This window comes from Halichoeres trimaculatus, unplaced genomic scaffold (genome assembly GCF_033239565.1).
Source record: "Halichoeres trimaculatus isolate MK-OKI-2021-1 unplaced genomic scaffold, fHalTri1.1 fHalTri1_scaffold_2, whole genome shotgun sequence".
In the NCBI taxonomy this organism is placed as follows: Eukaryota; Metazoa; Chordata; class Actinopteri; order Labriformes; family Labridae; genus Halichoeres; species Halichoeres trimaculatus.
In genome coordinates this window covers 6581389-6602555 of record NW_027437180.1, presented here as the reverse complement: position 1 = coordinate 6602555, position 21167 = coordinate 6581389, and the positions used below count along the sequence as shown (strand labels likewise).

General features: G+C 40.3%; 1 protein-coding gene across 3 annotated transcripts in view; it reads right to left on the bottom strand.

The window, feature by feature from the left end:
* The window catches only part of rptor (regulatory associated protein of MTOR, complex 1), a 347202-nt gene extending 328020 nt beyond the window's left edge, over window positions 1-19182 (bottom strand). For all 3 annotated transcript variants that reach the window (XM_074690536.1, XM_074690552.1, XM_074690545.1), the window contains exons 1-2: window positions 18687-19182; window positions 15037-15211 (exon numbers count right to left, since the gene is read on the bottom strand). In XM_074690536.1, coding sequence (XP_074546637.1) covers window positions 15037-15204 — 168 coding nt within the window. In that variant the 5' untranslated portion in view covers window positions 15205-15211; window positions 18687-19182. The remainder of the gene's footprint in view (window positions 1-15036; window positions 15212-18686) is intronic.
* Window positions 19183-21167: the final 1985 nt, after the last annotated feature.

Sequence of the window (21167 nt, the reverse complement as noted above, 5' to 3'; positions counted from 1 at the left end):
GCTATAGCACCTGTGATTTAAAGTGATACTTCAGGATGGAACAAGTTGGGTCCTATCACAAGGTTTAGGGCAGAAATTACCCCTACAGCAGTGATTTTGTGCAGCAGAAGCCCAGAGCGCACGCACCAAACACCCGATGTGTGTTATGACGGGGTCATATTTTACTTGACCAAATAAACGGACTCCCACCGAAAAAAGTCTGATATCTATCTGCATTCACGCTTTATGTAGAGAATTTTCAGCGCGTTACTTTCACACAAAAACACCGCTAAATAAGGCTCTAGTTCTCATCCTGTCGTAAAATGGCGCTACCTCCACTGCAGAGCCACAGCTGGCTACGAGGCACTTGCCGCTTAGTGCATCAGTCCGCGCGCGCGGCGTGACAGATATAAACAAACGCAGGCAGTCTGCCAGGACGAAGAGACACGATGAGAACTAGAGCCTTATTTAGTGGTGTTTTTGTGTAAAAGTAACGCGCTGAAAATTCTCTAAATGAAGCGTGAATGCAGACCGGTATCAGATTTTTTAGGTGGAAGTCCGTTTATTTGTGTTTTTGGTCAAGTAAAATATGGCCCCGTCTGAGTGCAGAGGAAACCGGCAGAGGAGCAGGGAGGGGGTGTTTGGTGCGTGCGCCCTGGGCTTCTGCTGCACAAAAACACTGCTGTAGGGGTAATTTCTGCCCTAAACCTTGTGATAGGACCCAACTTGCTCCATCCCAGAGTATCACTTTAAGGTTGCCTACTCCTTATCTAACATAAAACATGATTTGAGCTGCAGCAGTGACCAAACTGTGTGTTAAAAGCTTAGTAGCATCACTGAGCATTCTGTTGCTGATTCCTCATCTCTCTTGTGCTTCAAGGTCTTTTTTTTGCCACCAGAATAAAAAACGCTACTATCCCCTGTGATGAACGATTCGCTGCATGATATTACAATATCCATATTTATTAAAGGTGTCCTCACAGGGCCTTCAAAAGGCAGTCAGCCTCGGGGCACTGGTATAGCCTAGCAGTCCGGGTCAAACACCCTTGAGCATGTGGTCAGGGTTTGAAACTCAAACCGTGGCACTTTCCCTGCTACTCTCACTCTGTTTCCTGTTCTCTCCACTATCTCATCTTCTTAGGCACAGGAAGCCAGATATATGAAATAAAATAAAAAAAAATCACACCTTGCTTTAATATACTTACTCATTGCACTATTTAACTAAAGGTGCACATTTATTTGTTTATCCATACAAAAGTTTCACTTTTTAAATTACTTAATCTGTTTTCTGTTTGTGATATTTAGTGTTTATTCATACATGGTTGAACAGAAAGAGAAAAAAAGTGAGGTGGGTTTTTTGTGTGTGTGTGTGTGTGTGTGGGGGGGGGGGGGGGGGGGGGGTTGTTCACAGTTTGTAGCTTCTCACCGCCTCTAAGAAAGATCAGTGTGATCCACTTTATAAAATGGTCTAGTTACATCTCAAGTGGTAAGAGAACAAGCATGAGTTTAAAATGGTGAATGAACTGTGTTTATGAAGTACTTTCTCTAGTCTTACACATTAAATCTCTTAGCTCCTGCAGGAAACAGACTTTTAGTCATGACTGATGTTTGTATGAGCCTTGATTTTCATATCTGGCGCATCACTAAATAAAACAACTTGTAGGATTCTAATTACTGAGGGGGACCGCATTAAAGCTATCTCTACAAAGTGAAGTAACAAAAGTGACAAAATCAATGTTTTTCACAGTTTTAAGATTTCATCCAATATGCTGAAAACCCAAAAAGGTCCCTCACAGCGTCCTCCTGCTCGCTGCTGATGCCCACATTTATTTTTGGCAGGAAGAATTTGATCTGATCCACCTTCACGCTCAAAGAGCTGGACAGCTCCCACACGCTCCAAGTCCTAAAAATCAGATCCGTTTGACAGGAAGTTGGGCCGGAACAAACCGGTTTCTGAAGGAGACAGAAGAACATTGGCAGGGTTTGTGACAGGGGAACATGTTGGACTGCGGTGGGACGGACTCAAAAGTACAAACCAACTTTACATCAAACTGCTCTGACGTCATGTTCCTTCAAGCTCCACAGGGGAGAGTGGGGAGGAACAGGGACAGAAAGAGTCGGGACATTTCCATCCAGGTCTGAGGCTGTTTGTCATTCAAAGTTTTTTACAAACCCCTGAGACACGCTGAACAAAACAGCGCAGCAGTCACAACCAAGACTGTGTGTGTGTGTGTGTGTGTGTGTGTGAGTGTACAAAGACAAATATATGCATACACCTTTCCCTGGTATGAATAGAGCAACACAAAATAGAAGTTCTGAGTCTCATGTGATGATCACTGTTGGTCTAGGTCGAGGGTCTGCACCTCCACACCTTTGCAATGGCTCCTCATAACTTTATTAAATTTAAGAATGTTTATTATTCTTACAGAGGGTTATAGAGATTTTAATTCTGTGTGGATGGATTCATTTAACTGCCAGCATGCCAGCTCAATATACATGCTTGATAAGTGGCAAGACATTAGCAAACAAACATAAAAAATTAATAAAGTTAGTCGATATTATCCATGTTTTTAAATTGAAGTATTTTCCCAGGAGTTTTTGAAATTTTTGCATTTTTTTGAAATTTCAAAATTGTTAAAATTTTTGCAAATTTATAACATTTCAATTTTATTTAAGTTTTGCAAATTTTTGAGTTTTCACAAATGTTTGACAATTTTTGCAAATATATTATATTTATTTATTTATTTTTTAAATTAATCTTAAATGTTGACAAATTTTTGACAATTTTTGCAAATATTTAACAATTTAAGTTTTTTTAATTTTTTGCAATATTAGCAAATAATTCAAATTTTGCAAATTTATTACAAATAAAAAACAAAGCCATCACATGTATAATTTCATAAATTCAAAAAACTTCTTGTTTAGATAATTATTTACAACATTTTAACTATGTATAGAGTTTTTTACACTTTATAGTCTTTATTGTAAAGAGAAAGTTGATTTTGTGGCTCTGGGATGACCATAATCCAGGTGAGCTGAGGCAAAACGGCTCCTATGAAAGTAAAGGTTGCAGATCCTGGTCTAGGTGCAGTCATAAAAGCCTCATCTCCACAGTCAGTCAGCAGCTGATGGAAAAAACAAACATCCTGACTCCAGCATTTAGAAACTTTTTCTAGCTAAACCTCTATTAAAATTCATTCAAAGACAAGAAAAAAACCAAGAGCAGTTTTATTAACAGGACTGCATCAGTGAGCTCCTCTGACCCACAGCAGCTGTGATCATGCACAGTTTGCACAAGCTCCACATCCCCTCACCACACAATCTCCTCAGGCAGTATTCTGGTTTAAATATGGAAGAAAGTGTTTTTCTTTTATTGCTAACATGTCATTAAACACCTGGCTCCTGGTGTTTTGTAGAGGAAATATTACATAACTGAATTTTCCATATGTTTCAGACCTCTAGAATAAACTCACATGTTTAAATATAAGCACAGCTAGCAGATGGTGTATCAACGCCTGGCAGGGTTCCTCAAAAACCTGAGGACTTACTTTGAAATTAATTCTCTGGGTCAGGATTTGATGCAATTCCTTATTGATAAATATACTTTAGTATGGTATAGAAAATATGCATAGATGACAGAAGAATTAAGATCATTCCTTCCAGTACTAATTAATATTTGTTGAATAACAAAGTGTGCATTCTCTATATTGGTCTGGGGATAAACTGACTGAATATGAAATTTATATTGCCTCTATCTACCCACAGTCTTTGATTCTGTGTTTTGCTGCTTCACAGAAATGGTGTTTAATTCAAACCGTTACCTGAGTGTTTTCTTCCCTTTTTACTAACCAGTTATTCAAGATTCTAAAATCAAACAGGCACTGCTTTATTTTTCATCAAAGCTATCAAATTTTAACACCAAAGGGCCAAATCAGAAGAGTCAGAATCAGAGGTAGCTGAACACAAAACCTTGTCAATAAAATGCTTTCTGTTCAGAATACAGCACAGATATCATATTCTTCTACCAAATAAATGAATTTGTGGAAAAAAAAAAAACAAGTTTGTTGATTATTATGGCGTAGACAATAGACAAAAAAACATCAAGGAATGGGCGAGTACTGGTATCGCCAGCCTTTTTTTAAGGTATTGGTACTTGTGAAGGCTGTCGATACCAGCAGCCAATACTCAAGGCAAAAAAATAGTACATCGAGGTTAGTCCTCCTCACTGCTAGTTGACGCTACTTGCTGCAGTTCAACACCACAGCAAATATGCATCAGATCCAAGGGGCAACATCGGGTCAGTAAAAATGAAGGCTCTGTGGAAGTGCTAAAAGTCGCTGTTCATCGAGAACCTGCTTGAGGCTGGCTGCAGAAAGACCAGAAGTCATGTACACACCCAGCCAGGAAAAACTGACTATTACGGCATTAAAAAACATAATTGCAGCCTGGTTCAAAAAACAGCTTGGGTCTAAAATGCTGATTTCACTAGTAGCACACACTGTACAGTGAGTGATTTTTTTTTATATCTCTGCGATTTAAAATTTATTAGGTTTGTTTGATTTTCCAATCAGAGGCATGTGATGGGCGCCTGTAGCTGCTCAAAGAAAAACTCACAGTCGGTGTCATAGTTACGTGGCTGCGTTCAGGTATGGCGTTGCGGATGCTTCATCCGTGTTTTATATAGTCTATGGTCAGATCCTGTTTGGACAATATGAATGAACCAGGGAGAGTTAACAGTTAAACTGTTTTGTTTTGAACCTCAGTTTATATTAAAAATTACTTATTCTCTGACAGTTGGTATTTTTATTTTACACTTCTGTTAATTTATCCCCCCAAAAAAAACAGAGTAAACTCAGAGAGAGTTGTTTTTATTTTATTTTGGACTTAAGGCGATGTGACTGTGCTGTCTTTGATCAAAATGGTCTGTGACTGTTAATTAAAATTATATATATCAACAGTACTAGTGGTATCGTGACTCTGTATTGTTGAGTACTCAAGAAGGAGTACTTGTACTGGTATCAGTATGAGAAAAAGTGGTATCAAACATCCCTAATAAAAAAATCCCTAATAAAAGCTAGAGCCTGACCGATTAATTGGTCGGGCTGATTAATCGGGTCGATTATGCCTGTCACCGATTAATCAACATCTGCAAAACGTAGCCGATTATAAAAAATTTTGCTCCACGGAGATTCTGTCGCTCCTGTTCCTGTGTGTTGGGCTGCACACTGCCAGAGGGCCCGCCCCCTTTGTCCATCATTATCTAATGTAAGACCATAGAAGGACGTTTTAACATCGTATTAGTTGCTTTTTTGAGAGATAAACAGAGATAAATGGTACTGTTAATTCACACGTCTACCATCATCTAATGTAAAAATAATCTAAATATAATCTAAAAATAATACAGCGTTTTTACGACGTGTAAGTTGCTCATTGTGTGTTTACAGTTTGACTTTTTTTTCTACTTACTGTGTTTAAGTTTGACTTCTTTATCTATTATTGTGTTTACAGCTTGTTCTTATTTATCATTGGTTTACACTACAGTTCTTATGTTGACAGTTTTATAATTAAAGTTCCTTGTTTTATTTTAATAGTGTTCTGTCTCTGTTTTGAATCATATGGGTATTATAATGATTTGTGATTATAAACAATATATATCCTGTGTATATCAATGAATTTATTATATATATCAGACGATATATCAGGTATCGGTCGATACATTGGATATCGGCGCTTTTTTTGCCCCCGGCTCTAATAAAAAAAGCTCTGTTAGCTCAGAATTAGCATAATATGGGGCCCTCTTGTAATTTGGATGGTACACTGGATAAGAGAAGCTTGATGACTTGATGTTACTGATGTTTCTGATTGAAAACGCTGCACAGACCCACAGTGCTTTAGCAGCAGCACTTACTCTGCAGCGCAGCACCAGCTATACATACTGATGAAATTAAGAGACCTCACTTTATTTCTTAAGTCTTCAAAACTTTAACCTAGTTCACCTTGAAATTTGCTGGTGACATCACTATAACAGGCACGCTATGTTGGCTCTACAATGGCAATGAATGTGATCCGTCCAGCAGTCTGCAGGAGGGATTCTCTAGCAGGCTAACTTTAACTGGTGAACTGTGAGTTCAATGAGGCAGCACTGTAATTTTTTTGTCTATATCTATGTTTTTCTACATGCATAACACACCTTTAGTGGAGCTACAAACTCTTCTAACGTAAAAAAAAAAAAAAAATGTATTATGTGCATTTAATCTGTCAATGCCTCTGTTTGCCTCTGGGGCTTTAAGTGTATCTGTGTCTCAGAGTGCGATAACAGAGTCTACTGTTTCTTGAAACAAGACGCTTACATCAGCTCTTAATGTGCTCAAAATGTAAACAAGCACACCAATATAGTATCATGTTGCCTGCAAAGACTTGCAAAGTTCTCAGGCTGCTGCTCTGCTCTGTGAAACATCTGCTCTCAGATCCAGGAGTAGTGTTGACCTAAAGAAATGATTAATCAGAGAGCAAGCAGGGTCTGTTTGTGAAGGGCCAGGTGTTTGAGATCAGCGACTCAATATGTTGTGTCCTCAAACTGAAACACCAAAGTTTCTATAAGGATTGACTGTATAAGGATAATGTTTTTTAGCCTTAACATCTTCAAAAAAGGAAAATCTTTGGTGCAGTGATGGTGGAAACTTACACAAGCCTGAGTTATCTCATCAGGTCAGGGTCCATGTTTGCAGACACATGTTCAAAGTTTACCGTCAATGCAAGAAAAAAAGTCACTAAACAACAAAGTACAACATCTGCTGCCTGAACCACCCACATTATTTTTCCATTTTCTTAATTAAGATTAATGAAATTCATTCCGAATCATTGCAAACCTCCTCCCACTCAGTCACTCCTCGTCAAGCTGACTGCTTTCATTTCACACTGCTGGTCTGACAGCTCAATAAAAGGAAAAAATGATCTGAGTTTCTTTTATTGCTTGTTACTTTACTGTCAGAAATAATACTGCATTTCTGTCATGATGGATTTCTGATCAAGGAGGAGGAAATTTATGCCTCTAAGGAGCCTCCTGTTAGCTCTGTCCTTGGACTCCACACTGATAGGCTTTTACAAAGAATGAGGATCTGGAAACTGTTATCATGAGTCCTCAGAGCAAGTGCAGCAAGCACACACACTGAGACACTCAGTCACACACACTGAGACACTCAGTCACACACACACTTAGACACTCAGTCACACCCCTGCAAAGCTGGGTATCAGTCACTGGCCCAACAGGGGGAATAAAAACACTGATTTGACCAATGGGGCTTGTAATTGTATAAACTCTCTCTCTCCTTCTGCGGTCAAAGGAGTGTGTGTGTGTTTCTGAGAGCAGGACCTCTGATTTCCCACAGTGCAGAACATCATTTACAGCCCACTCTTGAGCCTCACACCACACACTCCCCTCTCCATGCCTTACTGTTAGCATACCAACTCCCCTGATCTCCAGGAAAAATGAATTCAGCAGCTGAAGGCCAGCTCCTGTAAGAGCCCCACTCATTGCGGTCACACAGGAAAGAAAAGGTTCACCACGGCAGATAAACACTCTGGGCTCGACTTTCACAGCGCTGCCCTGACCTGTGTCAAAAGTCACTTTTTACCTGATTTTTACAGTTTGCTTTGTTTATTTGACATTTTTGCACACAGCACTAAGTTCAATCTCTGCAGCATCTGGCAGGAAAAAGCTTCCCAGACTTTGTACTGAGAACACACAACTCTTTTGGCTCTAAATCTCCAGATTATATCAACCAGGGTAAACATCCATCCATTCATTATCTTCACGGCTTTCTCCTTTGAGAGACGCAGGGGGGTGGAGTCTACTACAGCACATGTGGGTAATTTAGAGCTACCAATCAACCTGATAAGCGTGTTTTTGGACTGAAGGAGGAAGCAGGAAATGCTAACTCCTTGATGGAAAATGCAAGCAGGACTATATTTCACCTGTTTAAGCTTGGCTGCACTAGCTCCCAATTGCTGTTATAAATACATTTTTAAATTTCATTGTTTGTTTGTAAAGCTCTTAATGGCCTTGCCCCTGAATACCTGACTGAACTTCTTCATCCTCATGTCCCTGCCTGACACTGAGATCAACTGGTCAGCTGCTTCCAGTCACCCCCAAAACCAGACTCAAAACTAAGGACACGGTCACACTGGCCAATCATGCCGTGCCTAAGCACGCTTCAGCCGTAAAGCACGTTTGGAATGACCAGTGTGACCGCAACTGTGCCGTGCTCAAGCACGATTCCCTTCCGTGCTTCGGCACGCTTCGAAGAGGTGGGCTTCGGCACGGTTTACTTCATGCACGAGCACAAGCACGCGGACAGCTCGTGCGATCTATTAGTATAATCACCGCGAGCGCATCTCTCAACGATCATTTTAAACAAAGGGGGGGTGTTAGAGGGCTGTGTCGGGTGAAAACGACTTAATATAAGTCCAAAAGTCTCTAAAGTTGTAGCAGTGCTCTCTGTGTCTCATTGTGCTGACTCTGATAAGATCGTGCTTCATGTAAACAGATGCTTCACGATGACGTAGGCGGGCCGTGCGCGTGTCTGATACCCGCTAAAGTCTGGTTCATATTGGAGCAGTGTGACCGCCGGCCGTACTCTCCAGCTGGGGATCTGCTCTGCAGGGGGGCAATCATGCTTAGGCACAGTACGTTTTGGATGGCCAGTGTGACCGCGCTCTAAAGCCGCATTTCCACCAAGCAGTCTGGGTTGGTTCAGTACAGTTTTGGCTCGGTTTAGTACTGTAAAGCCTGATCGTGTCCGCGTTTCCACAGCAAACTGTGCCCTCTTGTGGTAGGCGGCGTGTAAGCCGGATGCCGAAAGCCGCAGCTGTTAAACAATAGCGTGATGCCGTAACAGAGCGACAAAGTGTACCCCGTTAATAAATCCAAGAAGAAGAACACGATACAGTTATCAAAGCGCAACGATGGAAGACATGCAGCATTTCATCCTCTCTGTGATTAGCATGTAGCTCTTTAATACAAAGTGTAATCAAGCTTTGTTTCAGAGAAGACTGTGTGCTGCCAGGAGAAATGCAGCCGCTGTCACACGGTAAGTGACGATTCTTTTGACCAATCAACAGTCTGCAGTGTTGTAGTTCCACCTTCCAAGAGCAGATCGGTTCAGTCTGGCACCCATACGGAAGGATCCCAAAAAGTGGTACGGCTCATCTCGGTTATTTGGGGATCTGTCCCGGGATAAGTCAGTGGAAACGCCACAAAATGTGCCTCGTACTGCCCGCCGGCTGTGGTAAAACTGCCATTACATATCCACTCTGCACGGTCAATTGAGGTTTTAATCTTTCCTGAAAACCCACCTCTTCTCCCTGGCTTTTAATCAAAGCTTGATTGGTCATCTGGCATAATTTTTATTTATTTTATCCTATTTTATTTCATTTTATATTTGCTTTGGTTTTATGTTTTTATGTATCTCAGTGTTATATTCTGTTATTTTTGCTGCTTTTAATCTGTACAGCACTTTGGTCAACCTCGGCTGTTTTAATTGTGCTCTGAAAATAAAGTTTGAGTTGATTTGAAAGAGTCCTGCCCAGCCAGGGAATCAAACCCCCGCACAATAATGCAGAATCAAGGGCAAACAAAATACCTGGAATAAGATTGCAGAAATTTTTAAAAAGTATGTATATATAAAATAATGTTTTAAAAATACACCAGAGATTGTAACAGGGCGAATTCTAGGTAAATGCAAACAGCTCTACACTGAGGGGTTGATAAAAGTCTCAACACCTGGACACTTTCTGTTGTTGGCATGAAACAAAAATTAAAAAGTGCCACGTTTCAGAGTGTCAGTAAAGCCGAGCAGCCTATGATGTAGACAGCCCCTAGAGCAAGTGACCCTAGTTCAAAACCAGCAATAGTTACCTTTCCCTTATGTTACCTCCCACTCTCCAAATAATGGCACAAAAAGCCCAAAATTACTTTAAAAAGTTCCAAATATCATAGAAAAAACTGCCTGACAGGCAACTCAAGGTGTCCTGACACCACAGAGAGGGCAGATGAGGTCCTGCAAATACTGTAAGTGAAAACAAATCAGAGAACAGAGAAATAAGTTGTTTTTTGAGCAGTGATGATGCTTTAGAGACTTCATTCACACACACAAACATAAAGTTATCACAAAAGTGAGGAAGTTTGTGTTCAGTAGAGTATTTCTGTGTTGTAACGGTGCTCCTTTGCAATAAATTTTCTACCCCTGGAGAGCCTGTTTATTTTCTTTTAAATGATGCCACATTTGAAAGAAATATCATACTGACCTGAATACAAGATAAGTTTTTTTCTTTGAAAATAATGTGAAAAGTCGTGGGGTCGTCTTATAATTTGGGTTTGAGCATTGACACATGTTCATAGTTGTCCAGAGTCTCTACACGACCGCTACACGACCGCTACACGACAGCGAGAGAGCCAGCTTTTTGTAAAGCCAGAGACCTCACAGTGGCTGCAGTGAGACGCTGCGACGCAGTGACAGAAGCTACAGACAGAAGATGAGAGATGGAGAGACGCAGTGATTGTCCAGACCAAAGTAGACCAGAAGTTGGGCAAGTTAACAGCGTCAACGTTTTTGAGAAAGGTAAACTTGCTCTGGATCGATAAAGCCTCCAGATCAGTCCAGAACAACTTAATGTAGGACTCAGAAGATGCTCTGGTGGAGGGTTATACTTCAAGATCGCTGACTGGCTCATTTCACTGTCAATCAAAAAGGGATTAAGCCTCAGACAGATCATCCAATCATCATGCAGAAGCCCAGCATCCAGGCCAGCCCACTGCCTCATAGACCCCCAGAGACGCTGAGCGTCCGATGGGTGGGACAAAGCCCAGCATTTATCCAATGACCATCCAGTTTCCACAGTGGAACAACCCACTCTACGCTTCCCCGCTGAAGTCTACTGTGTTAAAGTGCTGAGACGCTGGGGGATGAATGAGAAGGAGGGGGAGCCAGTTACCTGTGATAGGAGCTGATTCTGAACAAAAGATGAAGGAATTCTGGCGCATATTTTGTCAATGACATGTACACACAGCAGAACATATCACCACTTTTTTGGGGACATTTTAGGGGAAGCTGAGCTTCCCTTGCAGTCTTAGAGTCATCACCACCGACTGACAACCATAACATGTCCTAAATACTGACTGAAAAGTTTGCGTCTCTACAGACACACGTCATTGCACTCAGTAGTCCTCACCCAGATTAACAGTCAGATAAACAAACTGTTTTTATTACTGTGGGCCTGAAATGCTGGTCGTATGTTGTGTCTAAGCTGCCCAACACTCGCTCAGGCTGTAGCTCTGCTTAATAGCTGCTGCCATGATGCTCTACTGCCCTGATGTAAACAAGCCCAGCTGACAGATAGCATCATATAGCATGGTGCAGTTTAGCAGGACTGTGAGTTGAAAAATTGGGGCTGAACATTTTATGTGTGCTGTGTCCATCTACAGCCAGCACAGGCGTGTGGACGTTACCCTGTCAAAGAGAGATCGAAGGCTGTTCTTTTAGACTTAAAGTCAGCTTTTCAGATCAACCAAACCTATAAATCTGCATCTGAGGTTCCTGTAACACTCAACGTGATGGATGTGTTTGTAGAGAAATGGCCATGCCCTGCAGCAGCCAAGAACAAAATCTCTTTATAAAAACACACTTATTAAAGAAGTCACCACAGTTCTCTGAGATTCTTTAAAGCATAAAAACCACAGTCACCCAAACTTAAGTCCATCTTCTTTACATCCCTCTTCCGATATTTATCACATTATTCATGACAGAGTAACTTTTAAAGAACAGCTTTAAATCTATCTCTTTGAATCACTCTCCTCTTTAAAGTTGGATGTAACCCCGGGCCACAGTTCAAAGCCAAATTCTTCCTGCATGAAAAACAGAAAGCTCTCTTTAGTCACAGCTCTCTGGGCGCAGAAATGTAAAAGGACACATTCTTCAGGGAGAAGTACAAATGAGAGTTTCTAGCCTGGAAACAGTGTGAGCAGTGATAAACGTTACACAGCTGATTTAACATGAGTTTCTGATGGGAATGCCCATTTCAGCCAGCCTCTATTACCTCTTTTAAATCAATAGCAGAGTCACATTTAATGATGCCGTCTTATTCAACACCTCCCTGAAGCTCGACACTTCAGTGGGCGCTGCAGAGTAATTCCACTGATGTCCTGCCAGCACAGAGGTGCTACATTTTCATCTGGGCGCTTTTCTACAACAGGTGCAGCATTTGTAAGGTTATGTATGACCACATAGCATTCCTTATCCAGATAAAAGTAGTGCTCTGTTAGCGCGAGGCAATGAAAAAATCATTCTGCAGCACTGCAGTGGATGATATGACGGCTTTATGAGAGGTGAAACAGACTGCAGCCACTCACGAGGGAAGGTTTGGGGCTCTCTTGTCAAAGAGGAGGAAGAGCAGCCTCCAGCAGAATAAAACAAACCAGGGCTGTAATAAAGACGAGTGGACGATGATTTGTTTCTGTGTCCTTAATGATTAAAGAGTGACATCCTCTAAAAGATTCAGATCTCCACAAACCAACCACTTAAAGCACCAGCTCTTTCCTAAAGGCAGCATTTGCAGCTCAGCGTAAACTTTTCAGCAGCCCAGTCACTGCTCTGCTTTGGAGCTTCAGCTTTTCATGTTGGTGCAGTTACATGAAGAATGAGCTTTTTCAGTTTTCTTGCCAGCACAGAGGTGAAGATTGATCTCCCTTCCCATTGATCTAGCTGGCCACCATGCAGCCAGCTGCTCTCATGTCTTGTCTGGTTAATATGGAGCTACAGACAGATGCCAGGTGGCTCAGTTTGGACTCCTTAAAGATCAGATTGCGGGTTACATTTTAAGGTAAATTAAGGTTTGATATTGTCTGATAGTGACTTTAGAATAAGTCAGTCATTGGTTTTAGAGACAAAAAGAAAGGGCACAAATTTAGAGGAAATGGTGACAGCTGTTCCAACTGCTCTTTTTTCCAACATCACGTCATATGAAGTAGCAAAGGAGACTCACGTCCCCTTACTCTGCTTTAATCTAGCGCACATGAAAGGTGGCAGCAAGTGAGAGTGGGCGTTTGGGGTCTTGTTTGTCATGCTTCTTCCAGCATATTATATTTAATAATTCACCGTTCATTTATATGGTTCGATTTTGCCCTGGATGCAGAAACACCAACTTAAAAGGACATGCAGTCCACTCTTTCCCCAACAGGAAGAAAAACAGAGTTAGCGTTCATGCTCGGGTTCATTTTGTGTAAGTGAAGACACGGGACTGTATTTCAGCATCGGTCACAAAATGCATGCCTGTCTGTGGTGACAGGAAGATCACGTGGAGTCCAGGATTGGATACTGGAGCCAGGTGAGACTGACAGCGGGTGCAGTCAAGTTAATAACTGCAGGTAGCGATGGGTACCTTTCACATTTGAAACGATACGGTACCAATGCCCGGTACCAGTACTTAATGGTACCAATTTTCTGTGCTTTTTTGTGTTAATGTGGCAAAAAATATCATATTGTTTAATAATAAAATATAAAAAGTAGTGCTGGGCAAGTTAACACGTTACTTTCACGTTAACCAGTCAATTTATTAATGCCGTTGAATATTTTATCGCACATTAGTGCATGTTGCTCACATGCTTCTATTTTGTAAATGTCTGTTGCTGACCAAAACAAGCATGGAGAAGAGGGGGTGTTGGGGTGTTTGGTGTGAGTGCCCTGGGCTTCTGCTGCACAAAAACACTGCTGTAGGGGTAATTTCTGCCCTAAACCTTGTGATAGGACCCAACTTGTTCCATCCCGGAGTATCACTTTAATGCCCTGACAGTGGCAATAAGCTTTTATTTTGTATTTACATTTTGTAAATTTGATTTGCACTAAATATGTGATTTAATTATTACTGTATAAAAAGTACTGATTTAGTGTTTGCATGACAGATGTTATGGCACTTTCGTTCATATGGCAGAACATTCCAATAAAAGTGCACTATACACTGCTTTTGAATTCATTATTAGATTTTGAATTTACAATGCAATTAATTATGATTAATCAGGGAAATCATGCGATTAATTACAATTAAAAGTTTTAATCATTGCCCAGCCCTAATAAAAAGTATTCAACTTAACATATTTAGTCTTCAATATGTAACTTTACAATGCTGTGTTCATGTCCAAGCCAGCAGTGACCAAGCATTATAGCATTGTATCCGATTTCAAACTTTAAATATGTTGACATGAACACACAGAATTCAAATAGCTAGCTAACACCAGTCACTCACCAGGACACCTGATCTGTTCTCCTCTGCTCTCCTACCACTGTTATTCCATCTTATCCTGACATGTTACCACTCTCCATCTTTCCTAACAGGCTCATAATCATAACCCTGAGGACCATCATATTTATAGGATTACAATTTTTTTTTCCTCTTCATTGACAGGAGTGACAGTTAGATTCACGTTTATGAATGTTAAACACAGGCAGAATCTGCGGGTTCAAACGCAAAGTTCAAATGCAAACCTATAAGTGGTTTATTAGTTTCTGAATTTCTCGCAAAATATAATTGTTAAGTTATTTTCCAATATTTTTTTTCACTGCTGTCTTCAACCTGCAATATGCTCTTTGCAGAGTGAACATAGGAGATATATGCTAGCTGAGCTAAGATGACTACTGTCTACAATGCACAGTCCACCTACTTTTTATTCTCTTTGGCGGAAGACTCGCAAGACATATTGTTTAGTTTCAGAATCAAATATCTCTTGGGAAATGATGTCCAGTTTTTTTTTTTAATACTATTGATCTTGAGTAATTATCCACTGAAAACTACTGTTCCACCGTGTGCAACAAACTTTGCTACCTCTGTGATATTTGGCCCAGAGTCTGCAGCTTGTGAACGTGACAGGATGAGATCATTCTCTCTGCGGCTCTGCACACACTGGACTGACAGAGCCCAACAAGCTGACAGCACAGCTCAGCACAGGGAGCATCCCTAACCCACCGTATGACTCCACACACAGATGAGCGTGAAAAAAAATAAAATTACCCTGTCCTTCATCCTCCAGCTCTGTGCCAAGGCCTTGGAGCCCTCAATCTTCTCTGAGTGCCTTTTCTTCATGAAGGCCAGGGGAAGTTTCCAGTCATTCATGTCAGCCTCCTCTTCCTCCGCCAGACCAACGGCTGGTGAGTGAAGCAAGTCCGAGTCCATTTTCATCAAGGCCCTGCAGGAGAGGACTTTTGTTAGTAACACAGATTTGATAAGGAGCTTATTGAATACTTGATCCAGAGCATGGAAGTCTAGATTTCAATTTTAAAAACATTGTTATAGCCTCCCTCTTGACGAATGACAGCATAAACCTGTTATGTGCATGTGTGTACTTTGCTTAGTGACACCAGGTGAAAAATATACTACAGCTGTGAGTAAAATACAGTTTCACATCATGATAAACATCACAAGTTTAAATTAAATTAATTAAACTCTTAACTACCCAGTAAGAATATCTAAAACCGCATGACTTTAGCAAGAAAAAGAAAGATTAAAACACGCAGACACGCGCTGTTCTTACTGAGAGAGCTTGGTTCTTCAGCTCTGGAGGTGTGCAGGCTGTAGCTGGCCTGCTCACAACTACAGGTTTAAAAGCAGCCCTAAACCTGCTCTGCTACATTTCATTAGTCATTTACTGACTTCAGTCATATACATATGCCTGAAAATCTGAGTAAGTAACATCATGAAATGTCCTTTGTTCTTATGGTTGAATCTCATTTTCACTCTCAGTAATGTTGTTCAGCAGAGATGAGTGGAACTTCAAGCTGAAGCATTTCAACCTGTCCAGATCACTTCGGATTGTTTCACCTTTAATCTCTGTCATGGGATGGTGGTAAATATGTAATGTGGGATAAAACTGTTCAATACTGAAAATTGTTTTGACTCAATCAAAAATGAATCTAAAACTATTTTTATACTATCAAGTTTGAAAAGCATCTAATGGCAGCACCTGTTTTAGTAATTGTAGCTCAATAATTTTCACTCGTAATATCATTTCTAGCGAAAGCATCTTCTCACATGAGTACATGAATTTTTAAAAAGAAACAGTCTCATTGCTGAAAAGACAGAAGTTTAAACACTGAGAGGAACATGGTAACTTTTCAAACAGCTCTGATCTCATCCAACATGTGAATGAGATCTGTGGACTTTTCGTGAAGTGGTGACATTTACAGCAAGGAACTCTTAGTCTACTTCCTAATTATCTATTAATGTAAAGCCAGATGTACATTTACTCTGTGACTGTTGGCAAATTACAAAGCAGGAAGACTGCGGTTCTGCGTAAGTTACACTTTCAGGCATGGATCATAGTGAACTTTGTGGTTTGAAACCTGTTTGCCCAGTTTAAGCATTTTGGCAGCTTCAAGGGTCTGTGAGGACGATCTGGAAAAGCTAGACATATTCTAGTAAAAAGACTCCAATTCCCAGAAGCATTATCATTTAAGACGGGAATTTGTTTTATAGTTAATGAAGAGAGAGTAGATCTTCTCTGTCACACTACTTTTCTTTGTTAAAGACAACTTTAACAAGGATGCAAAGCAGCAAGATAATGTATGTATTTATAGTGACGTAGTACTATTGTTTGAACTGTAACAGCTATGTTTAGAGTGACTTATAGTGGAGTGTTCTGAGACATGTCAGTAATGTGTAACTAGGCCTGTCACCATAATCAATAAATCAATTAACGGAATGATAAATCAAAACGTCCTCGGTAAGTTTGCCAGCCTCGATAAACTGACACATGCATGCATGTTTGTTTTCCTCCTCTCTTTCGACCAAAGAGGCTGAATGAGAAGATGGTTCACTACGTCTATCTTTCCTAACATCGGGGTGCATAGGTTCTATAGCAGATTTAGCGGATTTATAGCAGAGTGAGCATCTGTCAAAATTGCGATCTTAGGGGTGAAGACAGGGCTGCTCCCGCGTACAAACGGAGAGAGCTGAAGTGAGCGTCCTGAGGGGTAAGGAGGAAACGCATGCTAATATGAGTGATGGCACCAAAGATACGGTTCTTAAGCCGCCTGCCACAGTCCCAGTGTGGGAAGATTTTGTTTTTTATCAGAATGAACAAAGTGTGAGCTCATGAACACCAACGAGCTGATATGTCGCATTTGTTTGAAAATAGTGGCGACGAAGAAGAAGAAGGGGAGGTGCAGCGGAGCCTTGTTTTTTGACAATCCGCTCTTACTGAGGCTTTTGGTCTGCAAAGTAAATAGAAATAAAAGCACCAAATGGTGGGCGCTCAAAGACAGCAACATTGCCAAAGAAATGCAGCCCTTCAATACGGTTGAAAGTCAGAAATGTTAAAAATGTTTGACAGACAGTACGGATTGACTGGGAAAAAGTACATGTTACAAACAGTTCAGGAACTGTATAAACTCCCTTTTATTTAGGCTATAGTTTTTATTGTTGTTTTTTTTTTTTTTTTGGAGTTTGTTTTTTCTTTAGAGACAGGGTCTATGTTTTATTGTTTTTAATTAGTATTAATTATTTTCATCGACATGTATTTTTTTCTAAAAGAGAGTCCATTTCATTTTCTTTGTTTTTTTTTTCTCTTTCTTGTTTGTTAAATTTATCATATTTTTTGTTTAATTTATTTTATTTAAAAGATCCTGACCTTTTAACTACAGTTAAATACTCTTGAGAAATTACAGTTTCTTGCTTTTGATATGGTGTACTCACTTTATTATCCCATTTATCATAATTATATCAATGAAAAAAAAAGAAAAAATCAAAATAATACTGACAATAATATCGTTTATCAGCAATAATATTTTGGAAAATTATCGTCTAGCAAAATTTGTTATCGTGACAGGTCTATGTGTAACGTTAGTGAATTGTAGTTTGTGTGCTCAGTGTAGTTCCAGTTCCTTTACATCAAAATTAATCAAAGTATTGTTTTCTTCAAGAAAAGGGACTGTGTGTTGTTGGACTTTGCTGTAAACAGACTGGCCGGATCATCCATGGATACTGGGAAATAGCATTTAGAAATAACTGATTTTGGCACTGATATTCTCATTTTAAACCATGATGATGAACAAAAAAAAATGTAAAAATGAGGAAATTACAAGATCACCGATAAAGTCCACATAGGGCCTGCAAGCTCAAAAAGTTTTTCAGTTAGTTCAGTGACGCACTGTTGTGAAACTCCTGCTTTAACGCAAAACAAAACTGAAAGCAAACACGCTTAGACTCGCTCTCTCATCACTGATCTTTTACTGTAAACAGAGCAGCTGTGTCACTTTCATATGGTGTAGTATTCAGGTTGTGCTATCATACTTTTCACTTTGAGGTGATGTCCTGGCTCAGACTATCGAGCTGCAGGTGGGGAGCCAGGTGTGTTTTTGGTTATAAATGCAGATATCACAGCTTAAATTAGTTTAGCTCCACTTTGCAGCTAGAGCTCTGTGCTAGCAAGCAGCTGGCAGGACAGTTAGCAAATAAACCGGCTAGCTAGCCAAGTGCTAACAAAACTCGCGCGGCTAATGTGACAGCTCTGACTGAGGCTCAGAGTGACTACTGCTGCCAGTTGTCAAAGTGCAAGAGAAGAGAGCTATTTAAAGGTTTAAACCAGCACCAAGCTGAGTAAGACTCAGCAGATGTGCAGAAATGGCGCTAGATCATGGGAGCGAGGCGTGCAGATGCATGCAGACCTTGGTGCGGTGGGATTATCAACCCGGGCTGAGGAACCTCTCCGTCTCCGGACGATGACAGATACTGTTGCACAAACAATCCTGGTCAGAAAATTGTAGGGCAACGTCCACAGTCTGTATAGTATGTCAAAGCCGTCAAATCCGAGTTGTATGGGTGCGTGTTTGCATGGGAATCTGCGGCTCCTCTCCCCACGGCTCTTCGCTATGGGAAGGGGCTGGAGACGAGGCCCATCTTCACACGGACAGTCTGCCACAGCCACACGAAGCACCGACCACTATTACCGATGACTGGGGCCGTATGGTCCTCTCCTACAAACCAGCGACCCTGGTATGTTGTTTGGTGCTACAGTTTTCGCGGAAATCTCACAAAATCCCGAGGACCGCTCCGGAGAGGCACTTCTTCAGCACTTCTGCAAGGGCGCAGCCATCTTGGGTTGGACCCAGAATGCACTGTTGGGGCGGCGGGCTGTCATGAAACGTCACCGCTGCTACGGTCACACACACTACAACATAAACACACACACACACACACAGAGTACTGCGACCCATGGCACAGACACCAGAATATAAACACACAAACTGAGAACACACACTTGTTTGACAACTGTCAGTTAATGAAGACATTAGTTATTTTACACCACAATATTAAAATAAACTGTGCTTTTATACCAAGCTGTGCTGTGCTTATATGAAATCAGCAACAAAAACAATATCACGGCCAACTTGTATGGAATTAAAACTAAAATCTGCCACTGGTAAACCCTATTTCTTCATTGAATTTATTGATGCAAAAAATAAAAGTAACTCCAGAAAATATTGTCAAGAAAAATTTAACACTGTAGAAAATGGAGCGGAGAGAAGAATTGATGATACAGAGGGGGTGCGGTATGATATGTAAAAAAAATACAACAAGAAACTATGACACTATTAGAGAATGCATTTAGAGGAATAAAGTCTGATTTTTTATCACACCAAAAAGTTAAAAGTAAACGAGTAAATGCTGAACAACCATACTAGAGATGTAACTAAACAACACATATATCTCCCTGACCTGGGTAATACTTTTGACTTTACTCATCCCCATCTCGCATTGTTATTCATTCAGCTCATATCCCCACTGTCTCCACAACCTTTTCCAAAAGCCTTTTTCTTTTGTGTGTTTTTTCCAAATTCTAGAGTCTGAAAACAAACATTGTTGCTTTTTCCAGCACGTCCGTCATGTTTGTTTACACCAAAGTCACGTTTTACTACGCAAGATTAGGAATTTTGAGAGTGAAGAAGCTGAAGCTCTGCTGAAGAATCTGTTAGCGTGTGGTGTCCTCGGAGTGCAGACCACACACTGTAAGATCAGGAGTGAGAAATCTTGTGAGATCTGTCTTTTGTTATCATCAAGTGTGCGCTCTCTAAATGTGCAAAGTTTTGGAGAATCCTGTAATGTGTGCCAGCCAAGGTTGTAATAGTTAACTAAAATGAAACTAAAAAAGAAAACTAAAATTTCAAATACATTGCAGTTAACTCAAACTAATAAAAACTAGAAAAGAAAACAAAAACGATAAGTAAACTAAAACTGTATCTTGTGTTCACAAAACTAACTGAAACTAACTAAAATTATAGACAAAATGTCCTTAGTTATCGTTTCTGACAATGTTAATAGCCTTTAGGATTTAAATTAATCCGACAGTTTTCGGCAGTTGTCAGCGCTGTACGGCACCATCATAGGGACATACTGGGACGTTTTTGTTTACTGCACCGACTGGCTGTGCGCTGTGCTGCGACCAAACGTAGTGGAGCAATGAACCAGAGCATCTGTAATAGTTTAATTTCATCTGAGTCTGACTTTACTGTTACAGAGTCCAAGTTTCTAATTATTTAAGCTCATATCAATTTGTTTTATATAATTTATGTTTACATTTTTTATATGAAGTTTAGATTATTTTCTTGTGTTGAAAGGCAGCAGCCAACATTTCAGCATCAGCATTGACTGAGCAGTGAGCACTATGTTGGACTTGAAACTAAACAGTATTACAAAATATTTACTCTGACCTTTTTGAATCCTGCACCTGGTTAATAAGGTATGAAAAACTAAAACTAAACTAAACTAAAACTAAGCCTTGTTGCAAAAATCAAAACTAAATAAAAACTAGAATGCCTGCTCTAAAACTAATTAAAACTAAACTGTAATGGGAAAAAAAATGTCAAAAATAAGTAAAACTAAACTATAATGTCAAATCCAAAACTATTATAACCTTGGTGCCAGCTGTAACTCGTGTCATTTGTGACTCCCCAAAAACACGTATTTAGCGAGAGGGGACGAGGGCCCTTCAAACGCTGCCACAGTCTGTTGTCAACTAACAAGGCTGACATTGGGAATACAAAGAAATCCTGTGTCTGTTTCTGTCTTCACTCTGTTACGTTATGGCTGTGTATTTAGTCCAGCAAGAGGCAGGACTGATAGACACAATTAACTACAACTTTTTATTG